The sequence below is a fragment of the Meriones unguiculatus genome, chromosome 7, assembly GCF_030254825.1.
Source record: "Meriones unguiculatus strain TT.TT164.6M chromosome 7, Bangor_MerUng_6.1, whole genome shotgun sequence".
Taxonomy (NCBI): Eukaryota; Metazoa; Chordata; class Mammalia; order Rodentia; family Muridae; genus Meriones; species Meriones unguiculatus.
In genome coordinates, this window is record NC_083355.1 from 105,684,505 (window position 1) to 105,705,938 (window position 21,434).

General features: G+C 47.4%; 1 protein-coding gene across 2 annotated transcripts in view; it reads left to right on the forward strand.

The window, feature by feature from the left end:
• Positions 1-17,083, forward strand: part of Tdp1 (tyrosyl-DNA phosphodiesterase 1) — a 76,997-nt gene extending 59,914 nt beyond the window's left edge. For both annotated transcript variants that reach the window (XM_021656662.2, XM_060388032.1), the window contains 2 exons: positions 6,804-6,912; positions 16,779-17,083. In XM_021656662.2, coding sequence (XP_021512337.1) covers positions 6,804-6,912; positions 16,779-16,852 — 183 coding nt within the window. In that variant the 3' untranslated portion in view covers positions 16,853-17,083. The remainder of the gene's footprint in view (positions 1-6,803; positions 6,913-16,778) is intronic.
• Positions 17,084-21,434: the final 4,351 nt, after the last annotated feature.

Here is a 21,434-nt window from a genome sequence, read left to right on the forward strand (position 1 = left end):
CCCTGAGGCTCCTGTCTTCAGGCCACCCTCCACCCCCCCAGAGGCCATCTGCAAGCTTGGCCTCATCCTGCTGCCAGATGGTCTTTATGGACCACAAGTTGGCTAGTGCTGCCCGCCAGCTTCAGGCCAGGAACACAGCCTCCTGTGTGCCTCCAGCTGTGTGACCCCTGACTGCTTAAGCCACACCCTTCCCTCTCGGTGCTGGCACGCTCTTATTTTCTTTTTAATTACTATTTTTTGGGGGTATGAGTGTTTGCCTGAATGTATGTCTGTGCATTGAGAGTTTCCCTGGTGTCCATGGAGGCCAGAAGAAGATGTCCATTCCCCTGGAACTGGAATTACACACAATCATGAGCCATCGTGTAGTTGCTGGGAGTCAAACCGGGGTCCTCTGAAGAGCAGCAAGTGCTCTGAGCCTCTAGGCCATCTCTCCTGGCACTTATTCCAACCTGTAAAGCCCATGGTTCTTACTAGCTCCTCCCCTCTAGCCAGGCCTAATCCAATCAAAAAGAGGCTTCATGCCCCCCCCCATCTCTGGCCCTTGCACCTGCCCCTGAACCCACTCTTTTGTCTGCCCCCTACAGCTTCCTGGAACTTGGGCTCCTTGCATAGCCCACTCTTGAAGGGTAATGTCATCACTCCCTTGCTGCACTGTGAGCTTGTAGGGAAACAGCCATTGGTCGATGCTGCTTCCTAAGTTTCTGGAGTTTGCACTGTTCTCTGAACAGCTGGCTCAGGAGCCGCGTGCACAGCAATGCGTGTGCAGACTCAGCTTCGTGTGGTGGCACTGTGCATCTGAACTCTGAATGAGCCCACTTGAAGCACTCTTGTTGAAGTTTTACACACACACTCTCGTAAGTATGTGTGTGGAACGTCAACAGTGCAATAATCGGTACAAATCACCATGCAGTATTAATCCCTCTGTACTCACTTAAGAAATGTCTTAAAGATTTCTGTATCAATAATAACCTTATAGTGTTCACTGAGAAGAATACAACTTGTGAGAGGAGGTCAGAAGTCACATTAGTGTCCCCAGTTTGGTGCTAGTGAGACACACCTCGATGCGGTTTATGCCATGGCTGCCGGAGTCTTAGCTCATCCAGAGTCCTGCAGTCATCCTGCTGGCCGGACACCGTCCAGATCCGCCTCCCTCATCAGTCAGTCTCCTCTGTGCCTCTTGGGCAGAGCTTGGTGTCCGTGCCACCCACACTTCTGAGTCATCAGCACCCAGCGGTGCTGCTTCCGTCCTTCAGCATGGAGCCTTTGCAGTCAGGCATCCTGCACGCTGACTGGAGACCAGCATTGCACACAGGGATGTGCAGCACCCAACAGGCAGAGGCAGTAGCCAGAGGTCCTTCACTTTCCCACGGCTGCGACAAAACCTCTCTTTCAGCAATCAGTAACTGGCCATGTGACTTAGCACTCCTGCAGCCCCAAACCTGTAGTGGATGGAGAGCCTTATTCACAACTAGAATGCCATTGGCAAGTTTGGAATTGCTGTAGAACAGTGTTTCTCAACCTGTGGGTCATGACTCCTGGGGGCGTGAGGACCCTTTTATAGGGGTTGCATAATCAGGTGTCCCGCATATCAGATACTTACATGACAGTTGATAACAGTAGCGAGATTACAGTTATGAAGGAGCAGTGAAATAGCTTTATGGGGGGTCTGCACAACATGAGGAGCGGTACAAAGGGCCACAGCATTAGGAAGGCTGGGAACCGCTGTGCTAGAAGAAGACAGTGTTTCTGCCCTTGGTGGAAACAGAGAACCATCCCAGACTCTTCTGAGCCAGCGTTCATTTGCCTCTGAGGCAATGGGTTCCTACTTTTCCGTAGTCAGGATTAAGAAACACAGAAAACAAAAACAAAACAAGCAAGCAAAAAAAAAAACCTTGAATAAAATCGGAAAGTCATTACTTCGATCATCAAGGCTACCTTCTTCCCTCTCTGATTTAGTTAAATTGCTATTTTTGTTGTTGCTGTTCCCAAAGATGGCACATACCCCAGGCAAATGATATCTTCTCAGATGATCTTATGGTTCTGCTAAGACTGTGGTGTGGCTGGAATCTTAGGCAATTTACCAGTGCCGCACCTGAGCCCTTCTCACTGTCTCTCCACACAGTCCCTGCCCAGACATTGCTTGGGCTCCCACAGTTTCCCAGGAGGCCACAGCGAGGCAAGTGCTCCATGTGGCATTTCCTGTAACCTCTTAATTCTACCCATGAATCCGTCCCCCTGAAATAACGTGGAAGGAGACAGACTGGGTGAACACATTGGAGAAATGGCTCCAGAAAAGAAACCGAACTCTCCAGGCACCAAGGTGGAAGCCTGAGGGACCCAGATCAATAGGAGCCAAACTGACAAGTGGGAAAAGGACTTGACGTGAGATCAGAATGGGACCCTGCTTGTCAGCAGAGCTAGACTGGCCTGGTTGCTTTACTCACATAAGCCTGCCCTAGAAACAAACTCATGGAGTCACAAGACTTAAAAGCCTGAGCGTGCAAAGGGTTTGAAACAAGCCTGGTTGTTGCCCCAAGACTCACGGAGGCTGCTGCTGGACATGGGAGCGAACCCTCTAGGCTCGCAGCCAGACCACAGTCTTGATGCCACCCTGTAGTGTCATACTGGCCCTCCCCCTCCCCCTAAGCTGCACTCCCACTGGAGCTCTTTAGCTACCAAAGCCCCATCTCTCCAGCGCCCTGTTGGTGTGCCCACTCTTTGAGCTTTCCCCAGACCCTGGCTGCAAGCATCAGGGGGACGGGCCACCTTTCTGTCATTTCCTTCCTCACCCATCAGCCCATCAAATAAAGTAGGCATATTCCTTCTGGGCCCCTCCTTGCTCCTATGGCAAACTCAGCTGCTGTCTAAGTTCCCCCCCAGAGAAACCCAGCACCTTAGGTCTCTTGTGAGTTCGAGGCCAACCTGGGTCTACATAAAAATTCCAGGCCAGCCAGGACTACACAGTGAGACCCTGTCTCATAGAAACAAACAAAATCAAAAACAAACAAACAAAAACCAGTGCCTCGTTAGAGTTTTACTCTCAAGGTCGCTACACAAGCATGTGCAACTAACAAAATAAACCATATCTGCGACTTCGAGCTGAGCAGACTTCTCTCTGTGACTGAGACAAACTGCTGAGTCTGAGTGATCCCAGCAATAACTAGTGCTTTCACTTTTCCAGCTGGGGGGGAGGGGGGAAGCCAGCAATTTGTCATATGTGACTCATGTCCACCCTCTCACCTGGTGTTTTATGAACACATTGTCTTAACTGTCTTAAATATCTATGCCTGGGAGGGTGCCTTCCTCTGTTTTGTAAAATGCCAAGCAATACCACTGTGATATATAAATAATGATAATTAGGAGACAGCCTCAAATAATTTGACACACAGATTGAAGGGAAAAGTGGTACTTTTTTTTTTTTAATACCCTAGAATTTGGATCAGAAATGGCATTCGAGAAAAAAGCACATTGGTTCTTGTCAGACATAGATGTTCAAATATTCTTATGTCTGAGGTCAGACATGACAAGAGGGAGGCCAGGCTTGGAATATGTAGGGCACCAGAACTGGGTTAAGAGCTTGAATACTGGGTTAAAGGCATCAACTCTCCCGTGGCTTTGTGGCTGTGAGAACTAGTGATGAGAATGTGAGATAAAGACTTAACTGTAAGATTTTCCACCAACTGTGTGCTTAGTGGAAGAGTATAGGACCATAAACCCTCAACGCAGGGTGTCTGGGCATCTGTGCAAGCCCCAGGTTCGTTTCCTCTTCTCGGAAGCAGGGGTCACTGTCGCAGAGCACATCCCTGTGTCCTGAAGAGCTTGCGAATCCCCACAAGGCCTCTGTGAGTTAGATGCTGTTGTCTTACCTTCATTTCCCAGGTGAGGAAACCAAGGCCCAGAAAAGTACTTACCTCAAGCCACATAGCAAACAAATAGTCTACAAAAAGAGACATTCCCCTCCCCCTCCCTCACCCCACCGTCACCCCGATCCAGAATGCACCAAAGGTGAGATGTTAAGAAAGGACAAGGCGGTGGCTTGTGGTGACATGGCTTGGCACCCACTGTTGAATGGAGAGTGTGTTGTTTGCAGTGTCAGCCTTTAGCATCTTCAGCTCTCCTCGCCAGACCCCAAGCCTCCAGGGGTCCCTGGCCTTTCAGCTGCCCCTGCCTTTCGAATTTCTAATACTCAGACTTGTATCTCCCATTTCTGTTTCTGTTGTGCGAGCTCATGATTACCTGACTGAGCATTCTCCAGTCTAGTCTATTACCCAGGCTGCTCCAGCTACCCCACAATGAGATGTCTCCTTCAGAACCTCTTCAGCTCCACACTGTCAGGTGATGAGAAAGTCAGACTCCTGACTGGATCCCTGAAGTACATCTAGGTGAGAGTGACAGGCAGTCAGCTCAAACAAATCCAGACAAGGCAGCACAGAAGGAGAGTTCTTGGCTTCAAGGCAGGGCTTAGTCAAGAGTCAAGCCATATCTTCAGTGTTGATGGACACGAGGGCTCCCAGCAACAAGACATCTCCCCCAACACCCCCAGGTTGACTCATGCCTGAGTCACTAATAACCAGACAGTGTACCTGGCTTAATAGATGCAAAGCACAGATGTCCACCTCTCTTCTCATTTAGAGACGTGTGAACAGTCGCCAGCAGCCCCCAGGCCCCCCCACACGTCAGTGCACTCAGTACCCTGAGGTATGCTTTCTCTAAGCTTTTCCAGCCTGCCCTTGAATGTATTACTCTCTCTACCCCCCCCATACTCTTGCCTGCCATTGCTGTTTGTCAGAATTTTACCACGTTTTAAAAACCCCAGCTAAAGCACTATTCTTTACAAAGCCTTTCCTTCACCTGCCACAGCACTGAGTCATTCTTCCCCTTCTTTGCCCAGCGTTTCTGCCAGGCCTGTGTCACACTCTGCCCTTTGCGCATCAGTCAGCATCTTTGCCACCGACATAACCTCATACCTGCTTGTAGGTTCCTGTGGTTTTATCTTCCTGCTGTGCTGGGGATTGAACCTGGGGCGGTATGCACATTAGGAAAGTTCTCTACCTCTGAGCCACATCTCCAGCCCTCTTCTGTGGTTCTTCATATGCACAAGACGCTTTCCCAAGTGTTACTACAGCTGCTCTTATGCAGAAGCCAAGAAAGCAAGCAGGGCAGGCACTTCACATCATGCCTGCGGCTCAGCGGTTCTTGCATACCCACTCTGCAGCAGGACTTGTCCGAGGGACTGAAGGTTGGAATGTTGCACAGCTGGAGTCATCTGGGAAGAGAGCCTCAACTGAGAAAATGCCTCCACCAGATTGGCCTGTAGACAAGTCTGTGGGGCATTCTTCATTCATGATTGATAAGGAGGGGCCCAGCCCACAGTGAATGGTAACCCCCCCCCCCCGGGCAGGTGGTCTTAGGTGTATGAGAAAACAAGCTAGGCGAGCCATGGAGACAAGCCAGGGAGCAGCATTCACCCGTGGTCTCTATGTGAGTTCCTGCCTTGAACTCCTGCCCTGACTCAGCTCATGATGAACTGAAGGCTATTAAATGAGATAAATAAACCCTTTCCTCCCAAGTTCCCTGGTCATGGTCTTTGTAGAATAGAAACCAAACTAGGGCAAACATTAGTGTAATAAATGGCCACCTCCTTTGACCAATAAAGAAACTGAGGCTTATTAAGTAACTAGCCACCTGTCATGCTGACTATCTTTCTTAGTTCCCAGAACTTGACAGGCCCTGGGCCTCTGGTTACTGTTCCCCACCTGCAAGATTATTCTTTCGACACTCCTCTGCAAACCTTATTCATCTTTCAGGTAAATCACAGTGTCACCCTTCAGAGGGAGGCATCTACTGGCCATCACCAGCAAGTCTAAAACAGGCCACTGTTCTCCTACAGTACTCCAAGGCTGTTCACAGCGCTTACCACAAATTTTAATCATTTGTTGGGCCTCTATATAAATGTATCTGTTTAGCACCTCTCCCCACTCTGTGCATTCCACAAGGACGGGAATAATGATGTCTGTTGATTCGTATCAATCCAGAGCTTGGTGCCACGCCCAACCCAGAAGGAAAGCTCGCTGGTCTGTCAGCCTCAGGTCCTCGTGCATATGCCAGCAGGGACTCCAAGACAGGCTCACATCCGACAGGAAGGACCTACGTGGTCTCATAACCAAAAGTTCCCAGTTCCCCAGGGACAAAGGATTGTTGGCTTATGTAGGATCTTGGGCTGCTCCATAAGAGAACTTTGAAGGAATGGGTTAAAGTCAGGCTGCGGAGCGGAGTTTAATTGTATGTCGATTATGTGTCCTGATGGATACAATTCTAGCTTTACGTTCAAGGAGGTTGGGCCAATGACGTCATCGTTTCGTAGCCATGCTCCTTGCTGTGCGTGCTCAGTATTCTTGTTTTACCTTGATGGGGTTGTGCTCATCACCTGTTACCATAGCAATGTTGAAAGTATTCTGGGATGTTTTTCTCCAGGGAGTCCTAGAAACCCCTGCCAGCTGCATGGTAGTTGGAAGAAAGAGGCTCACACCCAGCACAGCACTGTTGCTCTTGTTTCCTCCGTGTCCTTTCTTAAACTCACAGCATTTAACCTCACTCTTACATGCAGCCTTTCTTAGATTCGTAGAAGAAAATAATTGGGGGTTGGGAGGAGTTATAGAACACACTTTCCTACCCAACATAGAAAAGAGCCCTAAAACCACTCGGTTTTCCTGGGTGTATCATGGAGATAAATTGCTTCCTAGGATCTTCTGGCTAGTCTAGAAAACAGGATTCAGTCCTAGCCTCCCTCTGTGTGCCTGCAGGGCCTGGACACCTTCAACGTGAAACAGAAATTCTTCTCCAGCAGCTGCGAGCCAGTGGCCTCCTTTCCTGTGCCCTATGACCTGCCCCCACAGCTCTACGGGAATAAAGGTAAGACGCAAATGAAGGAACTGCAAGTCAGTGTGCCATAGGGGACAAGTAGGGGACGTAAGCAGCCCCAGGAGGTGCCCCTGGTTTCCCTCTGAGCCTGGATCACGGAAAGCACTGGAAGCTCAGACCTGCAGAGGGTCCTTACTTCCCTCTCTGGGGCCACTCAAGCCATGTGGTTCTCAAGCCTCTTGTTCTTAGAACCCGTTTGCACTCTGTTATTAAGAACCATAAAGAGCTTTATTTGTGTGAGCTTCATATATACACTGAAGTTACTCTAGAGGAAGCAAAACTGGGAAATGCTTAAATATATATATATATTGATTTATCAGTTTTAAAATAATAAACCACTGTGTTATGTTTTATGACCAGTTCCAAAAGTAAAGGACAAAATTAGAGGGAGGTGGCGTCATTTCCTGTTTCCGAAGCCGTCTTCATTATGCAGCTTAAAAGCTGACTGTTGTACCCTCTCAGTTGCTGTCACTCAGTCTGTTATGATGTCACCCATATGTAGCCTCTACCATGAAAGTGAAGATAGCACCCAATGGTGTTATGTCACTAGATTTGATTCACAGACACTCACCCAGGAGAGGTCCCCAGGCCACACTTTGAAGCCTGCAGCATGGGACTCTGACTTTCCTAGGCGCAGTGACCAAGTTCACATCCCAGGAAAGAGTTCATAGGACTGTTTGCCTCGGTGATTGTCAGCCTGTGGGTCACGACCCCTTTTGGGTCGCGTATCAGATATCCTGCATATCAGAAATTTACATTACCATTCATAACAGTAGCAAAATTATAGTTACAAAGGAGAAATGAAAATGATCTTGTGATTGGCGTCACCACAACATGAGGAACTGTATTAAAAGGTCGCAGCATTAGGAAGGTTGAGAACCACTGGTCCAAAGGGTCCGGCATTCCTCCAGGATGACCATCCTCACAGGCTTTATCACCAGGCAGCTTTTATAACCCCAGTAATGTCAGTCCTTGAGGTGAGCTCAGGGTCATGGAAATGCACAGTCAGGGAACACTTCTAAGTTCAGGTGACAGGAGTGTTCTCTCCAATCATAACTGACATGTTCCCTAAAAAATAGATGCCTCTCTGAGTGGCCAAGGTAGAGTGTTTTAATGTGCTAAATCTGAACGGAGATTTTTGATGGGAAGGTTCTAATGGCATCGCTCCATTAACAGTCCAAAGTCTTCATATCCCCGACAGAGTCAGTGTGGCCTCTCTTCTTCCAGCAGGGCCAACTGGGTTCTGCCAAACACAGTCTCCCTTTGGGGCTTTCTTGGTGAATCCAGCTTCCCTGTCTGGTGAGCCCAATTCCTAAGATGGTGTTGACATTTTGTGTTGACGCGTGGGGTATCCGGCTGCCAGTGTGCCGCCGCGCAGTCCTGAGGTGGCGCTGACTCTCCCCATCCGCTGATGCACTTACAAGGCATGACTCTTCTGTTGAGCTTTCAGAGTCTGTATGCCAGGCATTGATTCTAGCAGCAGGGTTACATAGAGTTTAACCACAATTTCACAGAATGTGATATTTCACCTTAGCCTCCGCCAGAATAAAATTTAAAAACAGAGGCCATGATGTAAAATAACTTATTTATGTGCCATCTGTCCAGCCTCGGGCAGTTTATTGAGTTTTTGGCCAGCGTCTGTCGGCAAAATGGGGAATGCCAGTCCCTCCTACAGGGCTGTGGAGAAGATTAACTGAGGTGACGTTGAAGTGCTTACAACGGTGCCTAGCCCAGCTAGCAGTCAGTGAACATCAGCTGGATTCAGCCTAACTATTCTTATTGTAAGGTCTGGTTTAGAACCCAGCACACTGGACAGGGAATCAGGGTGAGCCCTTCCCTCTGATCTTACTGAGGCGTGGCTTTTGAACCTATGATCTTTGTAGGTCAGTCCCCTTCGCCTCTGCCTACATTTCTGTCTTTCCTTTCTTTCTCTATTCCTCCTCTTTTTTTTTTTTTTTTTTTTTTTTTTTTTTTTTTTTAAAGTCAGGTTCTGGAGAAGAATGACCTAGGATGTTTACTTTGGGCCCTGTGGTCAGACCCTGAGTCTTGCCCTCCCTAGCCAGGGCTGGATTCCAGCCCCATCCAGTACTCTTCCTCTCCAGAGGAGTGGGAAACAAGGACGGGAGAGATCACAAGCCGTAAAATGTCCTGAAGTCCCTTCCTGTCTAGTGGGAAAAGCATTCCCAACAGCTCAAAAGTTTACCAGTGGGTAGGCGTTTCCGAGACCATAGAAAGTTAAATCTTTTATTTGACCAGCAAGCAGAATGACTTATAGGGTGTTTTGTTGAATTTTTGTTTCTTAGGCAAACAAAAGATATATATAAAAGAAATTGGAACATTGTGTTTTATCAGTATTATCATCAGATAAAGTCGTTAGATATTACCTTTCAAATACACCCAATGTTCTGTAAAGCACCAGTCCACACAGACGTGTTTTACTAAGGCAGAGGAAAACGAGGGGTTAAGACCATTTCAGAAACACTTCATTTCTTAATGTGATTTTTTTTTTTTTTTGAGCACACACACACAAGGTCTCATTCTGTTTTTGTTTTTTAAATCAGAGGTCTACACAAAAAGCTTACATAGGAATGTCCCACTGTGAAAGCTCAGCCAGGTATTATCTTGGAACAAAGAAAATGATCAGATTAAATGACGGAAATTAAGGCTCAGCTCCTGGATTGCTTTGAGAGGTAGTTGACAGTCCTCTACAAATGCATAGTATCAAGCGCCTACTGTGTGCTCTCATGGTGCTTGAGGTCTGTGGGGGAGGCAGATAGGCATGGATCCCCTTCCTCACAAGTTTAGGGTACTCTTTTTTTAATTACAGGTATGTTGAACATAGTCTCCCTTAGATTCCCCCTTGTCACCCCTCCCCACATCCGTTGGTCCCCTCTGTGTCCCTAGGCTGCTTCACTTCTTCCTTCCTGGCAGACACACATGAATGATTTTATGTGAGCATATAAAAACCTGGGAGCCAAATGAACGAGAGCATATTTGTCTTTCTGAGACTGGCTTCATTCTTTTGATACGAGTCCCTCCCCTTACCTGCATCCCCTTGTCTGCAGTCAGCATGCCCTCATTCTCTGTTTATGGCTAGAGTGTTGTCTACTATATATGTGTAACGTTCCCTGGACTCGCTCCTCTGGTTAGGTACCAGGTTGGTTCCGTAACTGTGAATACTGCTGTCATGGTGTGTGAGTGTCGGCGATGTGTTGCCTTGGAGTCCTTTGGGAAGATCACCCAGGGGTACTGTAGCTAGGTCATGTGGTAGATTTCTTTTTAGATTCTTCAGACAACTCTATACTGGTGTCCAGAGTGTCTGGACTGGTTTACATTCCCACCAGCAGTGTAGAATAGCAAGTGCCGGCAAGGATGTGTGTGAAGGGAACCCATGGTCTCCTTGGGAGCAAGATCACTAGTCCCTTAACATGGTGGTTCCATTTGTCCAAGTGATGACATTGAGTTGAAGAAAATGCAAAACAGGTCACTGTACTGACTGCTAGGGTATCTGCTGTTTCCTCCCCATCCCCCTTTTTTAAGCAGATATTCTTTGAACCATGTATTAAAAGAGTAGAACACAATAAGGCAGAGGAGGGCCCTACCTGTACTTTGCCCTAATAAGTGTCGAAAGCCAGAGATGTGGCTCAGTGTTAGCGTGTGCATCATCCTCGGGACTGGAAGGAACAGAGGAAAGAGAGGAGAAGAGAAGCAAGCACAGTGGTAAGAGAAGCCCACCTCACACTGAGGGCGTAGGGAGGCATGCAGAGGTTCAGAGACTCATTGTGTTCTGGTAGTACCTTGTTTTCGTTTGTTTTTAATTTTTTATATTTTCATACATGAGCACACAGGTATGTCCATCCCTTTCACCCCTCCATCTTCTCCTGCAGCTCTTCCTATGTTCCCCTCAAAACCTTTTAAATTCATGACCTCTTCTGTAATTATTATTGTTACACACAAACACACACATGCACGCACACATACATGCTCCCTAATGAGTCTGGTAGTTGTACATAATGTACTTCTAGTGCTGCCTGCATGTACATTATGTTTAAGGATAACCACTTAGGATTAAGAAACCTCTCAGGGGGCTTGTCCCTAGAGAAACCTGATTCTCCCTCCCTTGCTCATCCACCGTTGCCTGTATTGTTTTGGAGGTCTCGTGTACCCCTTGCCTGGCACTTGGGTTTTTGTTAGATAGTCTGTGGCTCCTGGAGGGAATATTACCACCCTACGTCAAATATTAAACTGTGTGTACATGTGTCTGTTTTATATATAAACTGATTAGACACACCTGTATGTAATTTGAAGTAAGCTTATGAAATAATATAATGAAATAATATAACTCCCTGTAGTTTATCACACACACCTGGTCTTGTCATCCTTCCTTTCTCCTTCTCCCTCTGTATTGCCCTCTCTTCTCCATTACAGTTTAGTTGCCTCCATTTTTCTCCTTTCCCCTCTGTAGCATGTGTTCTACTATCCCTCTCTATTTGAAAAACAATACAAGGTTGCCCATAGAAAGTATTTTTCCTTCAGATTTTTTTACCTCATTGTAAATGCACAAAAAAAGTACAAGGAGAGTACAAAAATTCCCTTGTGCCTCTCACCGGTGTTCAGCAAGTCAGTATTTTATTCCATTTGCATCCTTCCTCACACATTTTTCTGATCTGTTTGAAATTTGAAAACATAATATCTTTGCCCTCTTAAATATTCCAGTGTATTATTTTCTAAAAGTAAAAGCATTTTCTCCCATAAGCACAACGTATCGGGGGCAGCAGTTTACATGAAGTCTATGCTTTTCCTGTATGGAAAACATTCACACTTCTTACAGCAAAAGAGAAAGCCTGGGCCATCTGCCGTGCTCATTTATCCTGCCTTTAGCCTCCATTAATGGGGGCCAGGTCCATAGTTCCGTGTGTTTCATGACATTGACTCTTTGCAGAGTGTAGGCTAGTTACTTTGTAAACCACGAAAAGCATCCTAGCTGGGACTGCCCACTGTTTCTTCTTCATGAGGTCCAGGCAGTCATATGTTTGCCAAGAAAACCACCAAAGCAGATTTTGTTCATTCTGATGCCTCACGTCAGGAGGCACAGGATACCAACTGATCCTTTCACAACTGTTGTTAACTGTGAGTGATCCAATCGGTCTCTACCACGTTATATGTGATCTCTCCTAGGCATGGTATGTATGTATATATTTAAGTGGCTAGGAAAGGCTACTAAGCTACAGCTGTAAACACTCAGTAGAAGAGGTCCTGGCAGCCTACTTGGCACCCAAGATACCGAGTTCAGATTCAGCACAATACGTAGTACCTGTAATCTCTAAGCCGTTTCAGAGCCACCGATCCTAAGTGGTATAGCCGTTGTTGATTACTTTAAATGGTCCTGTGCTCAGATAAAAGCAGTCTAGATAAGGCAGTCTAGACCTGTCAGAACTATCAATGAGTTATGAAGTCCAGACTGATAAAGTACTTACTTTTCTGAGGGAGATGGAAAATTGATTCAGCTGTCCTTTCCAAATACATTTTGAAAAAGTAGTTACCTAAAATTGGTATGCTTTACTTTTAAAGACCTATTTTTCTCAATGGAAAATAGGAGTGGTTTGTTTCATTTTAATAAGGTATCTAGAAACTTCTTTTTGGAATGATTTTTTTTTTTTTTTTTAATCACTGTAGTGCTGGCTAGCCTGGAACTGGCTGTGTAGACCAGGCTGGCCCGGAACTCACCAACATCCACCTGCCTCCAAGATTAAAGGCATGTGCCGTGATGCCCAGCTTTTTAGGATTTTGGTTTCCTCCTCTAATGAAATCTGCATTTGTTTCATAGCATAAGCGGAAGGCAGCAAATAAACTTCCAGCTCATCTTCTAAGAGTCTGTGGTGAGGGATCTTAAGGAAATTAGTGTTGAAACAGCCGTGTAATTGATCCAAGTCCCTTGAATAAACCTTTGGTTTTCGGTGATTGGGTTGTTCTTCCTCCCACCAACCGTTGTTCTGCAGACACTCCCAGATCAGAGGCTCCCCAGAACGAGTCAGTGAAGGGGGCTCAGGTGACAGTGGTGCTGCCCTTATGTGCCCGACTGCACTTCTGCTCAGTCTGCTAAAGCAGGGGCCCACGTTTCAGAACTTTTCTGTATTTCAAATGGGATGGTCTGTGCATACCCCATCTTTTCTGGGTTGGCTGAAAGAGGATGTCAGTGGCACTCTGGAGCACATTAGCTCATCTCTTTACCCCCTCCCCCTTCCCTTCCCCATACACAACCCAGGCTCCTTCTGCAGTAAGTCTCCCTGCACAGTGGAGAGTGTGGAGTGTACCTGTGAGGGTTTGGGCCTGGAAGTAACCCGTATAGGCCACACCCCCGGGCCAGTCCTTAAGGGGTTGAAAAAAGAGCCAGTCACCCGGCAGACAGGGATTGTGTGGGTTATTCAGATTTGTTTGCTTGTTGTAGGCCCTGTCAGAACTTTCACAGCACACGGGACACTGATAATCCCCAAGAGCTGAAGATCCTGGTGATCACAACAGCAGTGAGCACTGCTTGAGTTCCTCAAACAGACCAGGAGCTGATATGAACTTGTGACAAGAATTAATTCGCTATGCTTGCATAGCCCTAACAGGACTACTGTAGCACAAACCCCATTTTCCAAACGAGGAAGCCTGCTCACTCAGGTTAGCTTGGTCAAGGTTGCATAGGCAGACTGGCTCCGCCTTCCATACTTAGCAGGAACATGGACTCGCACTGCAGGCAGAGCTAAATTTGGGGTTAGCCAGGTCCCTAAGCAGCCGCAGGGACGTGAAGTAGAAACACAAAGGACTGAATCTGCAGGCTGTTGTCCCCAGCCTTCCAGTGTGTTAAACCTAGCGTGGGCTTCCTGTTCCTCACCACCAGACCTGCCTTCTTGTCATCTTCCTGGTCTCTCTCCTGCAACTACAATCAATCCTATATCCTACATGCACACTGGTCATCTCCCTTTGCTGTTTCCATTAAATTCCAGGAGAAACAAAAAAGCAAACAAACAAACAAAAACCGCACAATATTCCATTTCCTTCACCTTGGATCCTAACCTCTGCCTGGGTTGAGATCAGCTTTGGAACTTGATCCAAATGCACATTGCCAGACCCAGCCCAGACCCGCTGAGTTGAGCTTTCTGGGCTGGGGCCTGAAAGATCATCTTACTCTAGCAGGCTGCCCAGGGAGGTTCTTACCAAACAGGCTAGGGAGCCAATCACAGTGATAGCTGCGTATGACACCTGCTTTTCTGTCCCTCACTTTGGACTGTATGTTCCCCCCATGAGGCTCGCACAGCTGGCTCACCTCCTTTCTACAGCACCTCACAAATTCCCTGGCATCCAGTCCGCACTTAACAGCTATTCTGAGTGCATGTGTGAATATATTACAAGATATGCTCTCTTTTGAGCAGCTTTTAGATGATTTAAGAGGATTGCTTAAAACAGGTTTCCTCCAAGCCGTGTATTAATGCCGAATTTTAGTAGTCCTAGGTACAAAGACACAGTAGTATCTCAGCCACCCTCCCTTCCCCGTGGCTGTATTTCTCTCTCCAAGAGATGGCAGACCTGTCAGGCAGCATGGGTGATGATCCGCCGAGGAGTGCTGGCCTTCTGCTCATTTATAGAGCACTGCTGGGGATCTGGCCAACAGGGAGCGTCCCAGATACTTGCCTGGTCGCTGTTGCCTGAGGTTGAGGGAGCAGAGTAAAGGTAGCGCTGGTCTTGAAGTTACTGGCCAGTTAATAAGTCTGTATCATGCCGGACATCACTGTGAAGTACTCAGGGCAAGAATCAAGGTTGCCGCTGCCTTGGGAATGAAGTAGGACAGTGTCACCCCACAGAGCAAGAAGTGGGAAAGATGGGTATGTAACCAATCTGGGCGCAGAAGGTGGTGTTTCCAGAGGAAGAGAACAGGGGCACAGATAGAGCCCGGGAAGTCAGGTCAAAGGGCATTGGCCCCAAGGCCCACAGCCTTTTAGGAAACAGACTTGTAAAACAGGCCTTGGGGGTTACCACCGTCCAGCAAGCTTGGCGAGTTAACAAAAAAGGGTTTGGTTCCATGCTTTCAAAGTCGAAGACAAGGATGTTAAGGTAATCTGTTGCTATCCTCAGAACTCCTTCAGGTCCTTCTGTTGGCATGGTCGCTCCGAGGTTACTCAGCACCATCAAGCTATCCGCTGAGGGGCCATCACTGTTGAAAAGGGAAAAAGGTTCCCAAAGAGTTTTCAGCGCCGGGTCACTAGCTGGCTGTCCCTCTGTGGCCCTGAAAGTCCATCCGTCTGTAGCACTTACAGAGGCAATGATGGGGACTTCCTTATCACCTGGGATGTCTCGCTCCCTGCCCATCTCATGGTTCTTCTGAAATGGTTTGACTCCAACCATAGCAATGTGTTATGAGAGTGGTTTGCTGAAGGTCTTCGTTTTAAATTAAAACATCAGTTAATGAGACCAGGGCAATGGCTCATTAGCGGTGTAAGCACTGGCCACACACTGGAGTTTGAATCCCCAGAACCCATGTAACTATCAGGTGGACATGGTGGTCCACTTGTCATTCCAGTGGTCAGAAAGTGTTGGGATTACCGCATAACCCGGCCAGTCAGATGAGCCGTATAGGCGAGCTCTGGGTTCAATTGAGAGACCATGCCTCAATGAATAAAGAGGAGAATGACTGTGGAAGACTGGTATGTCAGCCTCAGGCCAATGTATGTGTACCCTGAGGAGAGAGAGAGAGAGAGAGAGAAAGAGAGAGAGAGAGAGAGAGAGAGAGAGAGAGAGAGAGAGAGAGAGAGAGAGAGAGAGAAAGTTAAATGGGAGGAGCCCCATTTAGTTCACAAGTCTTCTTACCAGAGGACAGGCCCAGGCCTACTGCTTCTGTGACATTGGTCTTCAGTCATTTATAGAGATCTTCTTGTCTTGTTGGTTGCTAACCTTTACTATAACCATATGACAAAAACATTCCATGCTATGACCCAAGGCCTCTTGGTTATATGCAACCAGCTGAGAGTAGACTCCTACCAGCTGTTGTACTTTCTTCAGCTTCCTAAAAGAAGAAAAAGGCTAGGGAGATGGCTCAGGGGGTGCCATGTTTGCTGTTCAAGCACGAAGACCCAAGTTCAGACCCCAGCGGCCACACAAAAAAATAATCCGGCAGCATGTACCTGTACCCGGTGTGAGTGACAGGACCCCTGGGGTTTGCTGCCTGGTCTGCCTCAATCAAATGGCAAGCCAAAATCAGTGACCCCTTATCTCAGAAAATGAGGCAAGAGGTAAAAATGGAGACGCCCAGAGTTAACCCCTGGCCCTCACACGCCACATGCACAGGAAAGTGTGCACACGCATGCGCACGAAGGGGGCGGGCTGTATATTAAGTCTTTGTTAGGTCCCAGGTGCTATATCTTGCACGCTACATGGCTTCATCCAGCTTTCTCCGAGCCTGTTCCCCATAGTCACCTAAGCCTTTTTTCTAACAGGAACCTTTTGATCGCCTCCCTCTGGGCGGCCTTGCCAGGCCACAGAGGAAGAGGATCCAGGCAGTCCTGCTGATAGGCTAGGATCAGATGGTAGGGGAGGAGGGCTCCCTCTTTCTGTGGTCTAGGGGAGCGGATGGAAGAAGAGGGAAGAAGGGTAGGACCTGTAGAAGACCAGGGAAGGGGCTGCAATCGGGATATAAAGTGAGTAAATTTTTAAAATATAAATAAAAAAACATTGCCTGCAGATGGTATCAGGGGCTGACTCAGAAAATAGTCTCCGTAACCTAGGGAGCTGAACACCAAATGCTTTGGTCCCCATAGGTGTGTAGATATGGCCTGTGATACTCCAAATAAATGGGATGTGATGTGCTTTCTCCCCAGATCGGCCATGGATTTGGAACATTCCTTATGTCAAAGCGCCTGATACACATGGGAACATGTGGGTGCCCTCCTGAGATGAGGTGCTGTGAAACTTGAGTGCAAGACGTTGGCTGTTCCCGTTTCTACTGACTGGTCACCTCCCTTAGAATCTCGAACCCATACAAACTCTTGGCAAAAGTCGATGTCAGTTAGGTGTCTGATGGTCACTGTCAGCATTCTTATTTAAAAAGAGCTGTTATTTTCTTACTCCACTTTTGTATGTCCTTGAAATCAAGCTATTAAACTTCATAGTGTTTCAAAATGTCCACATGCCTGGAATGAAATTACCAATTCCCAGCTGGCGTGCAGAAAACCAGGCATGATGGCCGTCCGCCTGTAGCCCTGTGTGGGTGATGGGATCTCCACGTTCCGCTGGCCAGCTGGCCTAGCCCAGGCGGTAGGCTCCAGGTTCGGGGATAGCACCAGCTTAACAGATCGGAGTTTGACGTTGTGTTAGGCATTTCCAATGTCCAGAGATCCTTCCTTCACCTGCTCGGGAGCAGGATCATCTGTTGTCTCCACCCTCACAGTTTTCAATCTCCCTGGACCCCAGGAACCAACCTACCACGGAAGGAGGCTAGACACCTCTGCACTGCAGCAGAAGCCAACACAGTGGTGGTGCTAGCCCCAAACCAAGATACCTTTGCTCCCTGTGCACTGGTCCTCCAGCTGCAAGACTGAAGTGATGGTGGTGCTACTGCAGGGAGTCTCCGCCAGCACCTGGAAGGCGAGTGTGGGGCCTGGGGCCCGAACGCAGAACACGCACAGGCTGAGAAGGGTGTCAGGCTGCCCTCCCACTCCCGCACTAATCACTACAGTGATCCTCAAGTTCCTGACCTGCTCTGTCCGCTTGTCAGGTCAGTCCCCTAGTCACACTCCCTCTAGACCAGCAGGGGCCCTGGAGGCCCACCTGATGGAGGTTCTGTAGAGTGGCCCAGGAAGAAGCACAGAGGTAACATCAGAGACCATCTGCACTCAAGAGGTTTGCATTCCAGCTGTCTGCAAACCCGTGCCCCCCTCAGGAGCCTGGGCTCTGCAGGGAGCAGGTCTGAGCCGAGCTCCACATGCTTTCTAGACACAGTTGCTAACACACATAGGAAGTGATGAATAAGTGAGAACACGTGGGTTACAAAAACCGATCAAAGATGCTCCACAGACCATGCTGCTAGTATTTCTGGGGAGATTATTCTTCATTAGTCACAGGATCCTGCTCAGCTTCGCCAGCTGAAGCCCTGTGTGAAGCATAGTGACCCCTTCTCGCCTTTGTCCCCACCTCCTCTCACTCTGAGGTCTCTCGGGAGCACTGTGCAGTGACTTCCTCTACCTGCTGATGACGGGCACCATATGAATCAGCCAACTTCTGCTTCTCTGTAGCTGCCAACAAGTCTGATCAGGAGAGCGTCCACATGTGAACGCAAAAAAACAGAATTAGTGAGGCTCTGTTTCCACATGACAGAACAGGCCATGTTTGCTGAGGTGCCCTCTGTTTCCTGCGCTTAAGCCTCCATTCTGCAGATGAGGGACCCAAGCTTCAGGGGAGTTAATAGCAGGATGTCCGACATGACTCAGTTCTGTCGTTCACACTGCACCACACCATGCCACACAGCAAGCTCTGTTTTCCTGTTCTGCAGTAGATGTTGGATAGTTTCCCTGAATAGAAATTCCAATGTTGTGCAACTTTCAGGTGAATCTGGCTTATGCACAAGACTCGGTGTGCTTAGAATCAGTCATGGATTGATTTTGCTGTGTCTTTTTTCTTCACACAAGGTTGATTTTCCAAGCCATTTTGAATGATTTAGGTGGTTTTTTTAAGGGTTATTTTTATTTATGTATCTATGTGAGTCTGTGTCACACCTATGTACCGGGTGCCTGTGGAGGTCAGGACACTGGAGCCCGAGGACGTGGAGTTCCAGGGGGCTGTGAGCTCCCAGACATGGCTCCTGGGAACTGAACTCCAGCCCTCTACAAGCACGGTCATGCCCTTAACCCTGTACCACTTCATTACCAGAGAATTACAGCTGTAATGCCTTCCTTGAGAACCCAAGAAAGAACTTGAGAACATATGCCTTTGACTGATAAACACCTCGAAATGGAGGTTTGCATGGGCATTCTTTATTTACATTTATGGGATGGCAGTTATATTGAGGAATTGATAAGGATTGCAAAATTATACAAGTCTACATAAAAACCCGATCACTGATAGGAATAATATAGCTTAACTGTAATAATAGGGATGAATCTAAAGTTCTATTGATTATAAGCTAAAAGCATGCTGTGCCTAGGTCAGATCCAATTACCACAAAAAAAGGGGGGGGGATTGGAAATTCTCCTAGTGGCTTTCTTGTTTTAAGCAATAATCTCAGACAAGAGAGTACTGCAAACTACCGTTTTTTTCTTTTAAGTAAAGCTTTATTTTAACTCACAGGAAGCTGTACTTAACTACCGTTTCTTTTTATATTTCTGTCAAGTAGTATGCTCTGATTCAGATGCATTGCTCATATAGGATTCACACGCATGCCATTTGCTCCTTGAAAATGCCTGTAGTGTGACCCAGCTGGTGGCCATCTGAGCCCAGGTGTGCATGCTGGTCCTGAGCTTTGCCAGCCACTGGGCTCTGACTTCCCGGAACTCTTACCTGTGTTTCATCCAACCTTCCTGGTGGCCCTATCAAAGAGCCTCTCCAATCCTTATTTATAGGCAGAAAAACCAAGCAGATCATTCATCAAAAAAAAAAGTCACATAGCTGGGATTTGAACCCAGTTTCTGTGCCCTATTCTGTGGCCAGGCAGCAACTGTGACAGGTGTTCCGTGCGCCAGCCATGGACAGGCTTTGTATACATGAGATTTAACTATAGATACAAGACTGTGCTCCCATCCACTGTAATAACAAATTACGGTTGGCAGGACAGAACCAGCTAGAAGCACATAAACCCAAACACTAAATGCCACATTAGTATGCAGGCCTCAGTCACTGAATAACTTAAAGTCAGCCCTCGCTTCCTGCCGAGCGGGCTCCTCGCTGGTTAGAGTGTGGAGGAGCTGGAAACTGCACTGCTGAGTTTGTTCTGTTATATTCTCTGGCTGAAGCCTGCTGCTGCTACCGGCTTTCTAGAGCCAAGTACAAGGTAGGAAAAATTATGCCAGATGCTGGAGAGAGAGAGCAAAAGGCAGCCCAACAAATTAGGTCCCGGGTGCTTACTAGCAAGCGCAGTGACACTCAAATGGGAGGGAAAGCTTTCGAAGCCTCAACATTAAATCTGAATCCCATGTTTTACAGTGTTCAAAGCAGTGTATCTCAAACCAGGACCCTGCTAGTGCATGAAAGCAACCCTTCTCTTTAGACAGTGAGAAACTCCATTGGAACCAGGCAGACAAAACACAAGTTGCTGGAGGCCCTGTTTTGTATTTGCCTTATAGCAACATTTTCAAAGAGTTTTCTTGCTATTTATAAAATGGGAATCAAACTCCTTTTCCGTACTCATGAGTAAGAAGATGCTCAGGGTAAAAGGGCAGCAGAGAAACGCTGGCCGTAAGGCATTGGTTGTGGGTTGGTTTGATCATGGCTGACTATATACACATCCACACCGGGGCACAGGTGAGTTTCTCATCAGTATATTAGAGGGCCGTAAAAGGTTCAAGGTCACCCAGTTAGCTGGTGAACAAGGGCTGTGCCTCATCTCTGGTGCTGGCTCTGTCCTGGCCAAGCCAGCATGTGGCCCTTTCTGTGCTCAAGGACATAGATGATGTCATGGTATGTGCCTTGCATGGCTGTCTGTTCTTAGGTCCTTTAGAAATTATGACAGTTGAATGCTGATTGTGTTCAGATAATTGAGTTTGCTGTAATTTAGAAGTCTTTATAATCAGCCGCCATTCTGTACCCTTTTTTCAACATTTTAATGAAAGGATACAACAGTCAGGATTCGTCCATGTTACAGAAATGGGGCTAATGAGTCTCCAGCAATAAGAGAGGCTTGTACTGAGATTCAGCGAGGGCACCGGAGCCAGAGGATCCACAATATGAAGAAGACTGCGGGCTTGAGCTCTGCCCTCTAGAATCTGGTCATCATCCCACAAAAGTTCTTTCCACCTGGAGGCTGAGATAACCCCAGAATCCCATCTTCCTTCAGCGAGTCCTTCCAGAGAAAAGAAACTATTTCCCGTTTCCCAGACAGCGCCAGCCAGAGGCCTGGATGCCCCAGTTGACCAGCTTGAGCCCCAAGTACACTCTGAAGTGCAGATGCTTGTAACCCAGACAGACCCCAGGGTGGGAAAGAGCAGGAGAGATTGCCAGAGACAAGTGGAAAACATGGTGCCGATTCCGAGCAAGAAGTATTAACACTGCACTGATGAGCCTTTTCTATGTCTGCTCCTCAGACTGTACTGTGTGGGGTGTTTTAAAAAATCGAAGTTTCTGAAAAGCTGCATAAGTAGATAAGCCCTGTATAACCTGAACATTCTAGAACTAACTTTTCAAACCGAGGATGACAACCCATGGTGAATCATGAAATCCCTGTTAATGAGGTTGGCAGGTCACAGCCAGCACTTTTGGATGAGATGGAGTAAAAGAAATGCTTGTATATATCATAGACAGGGTGGTTAGTTTTTGTTTATTTGTTT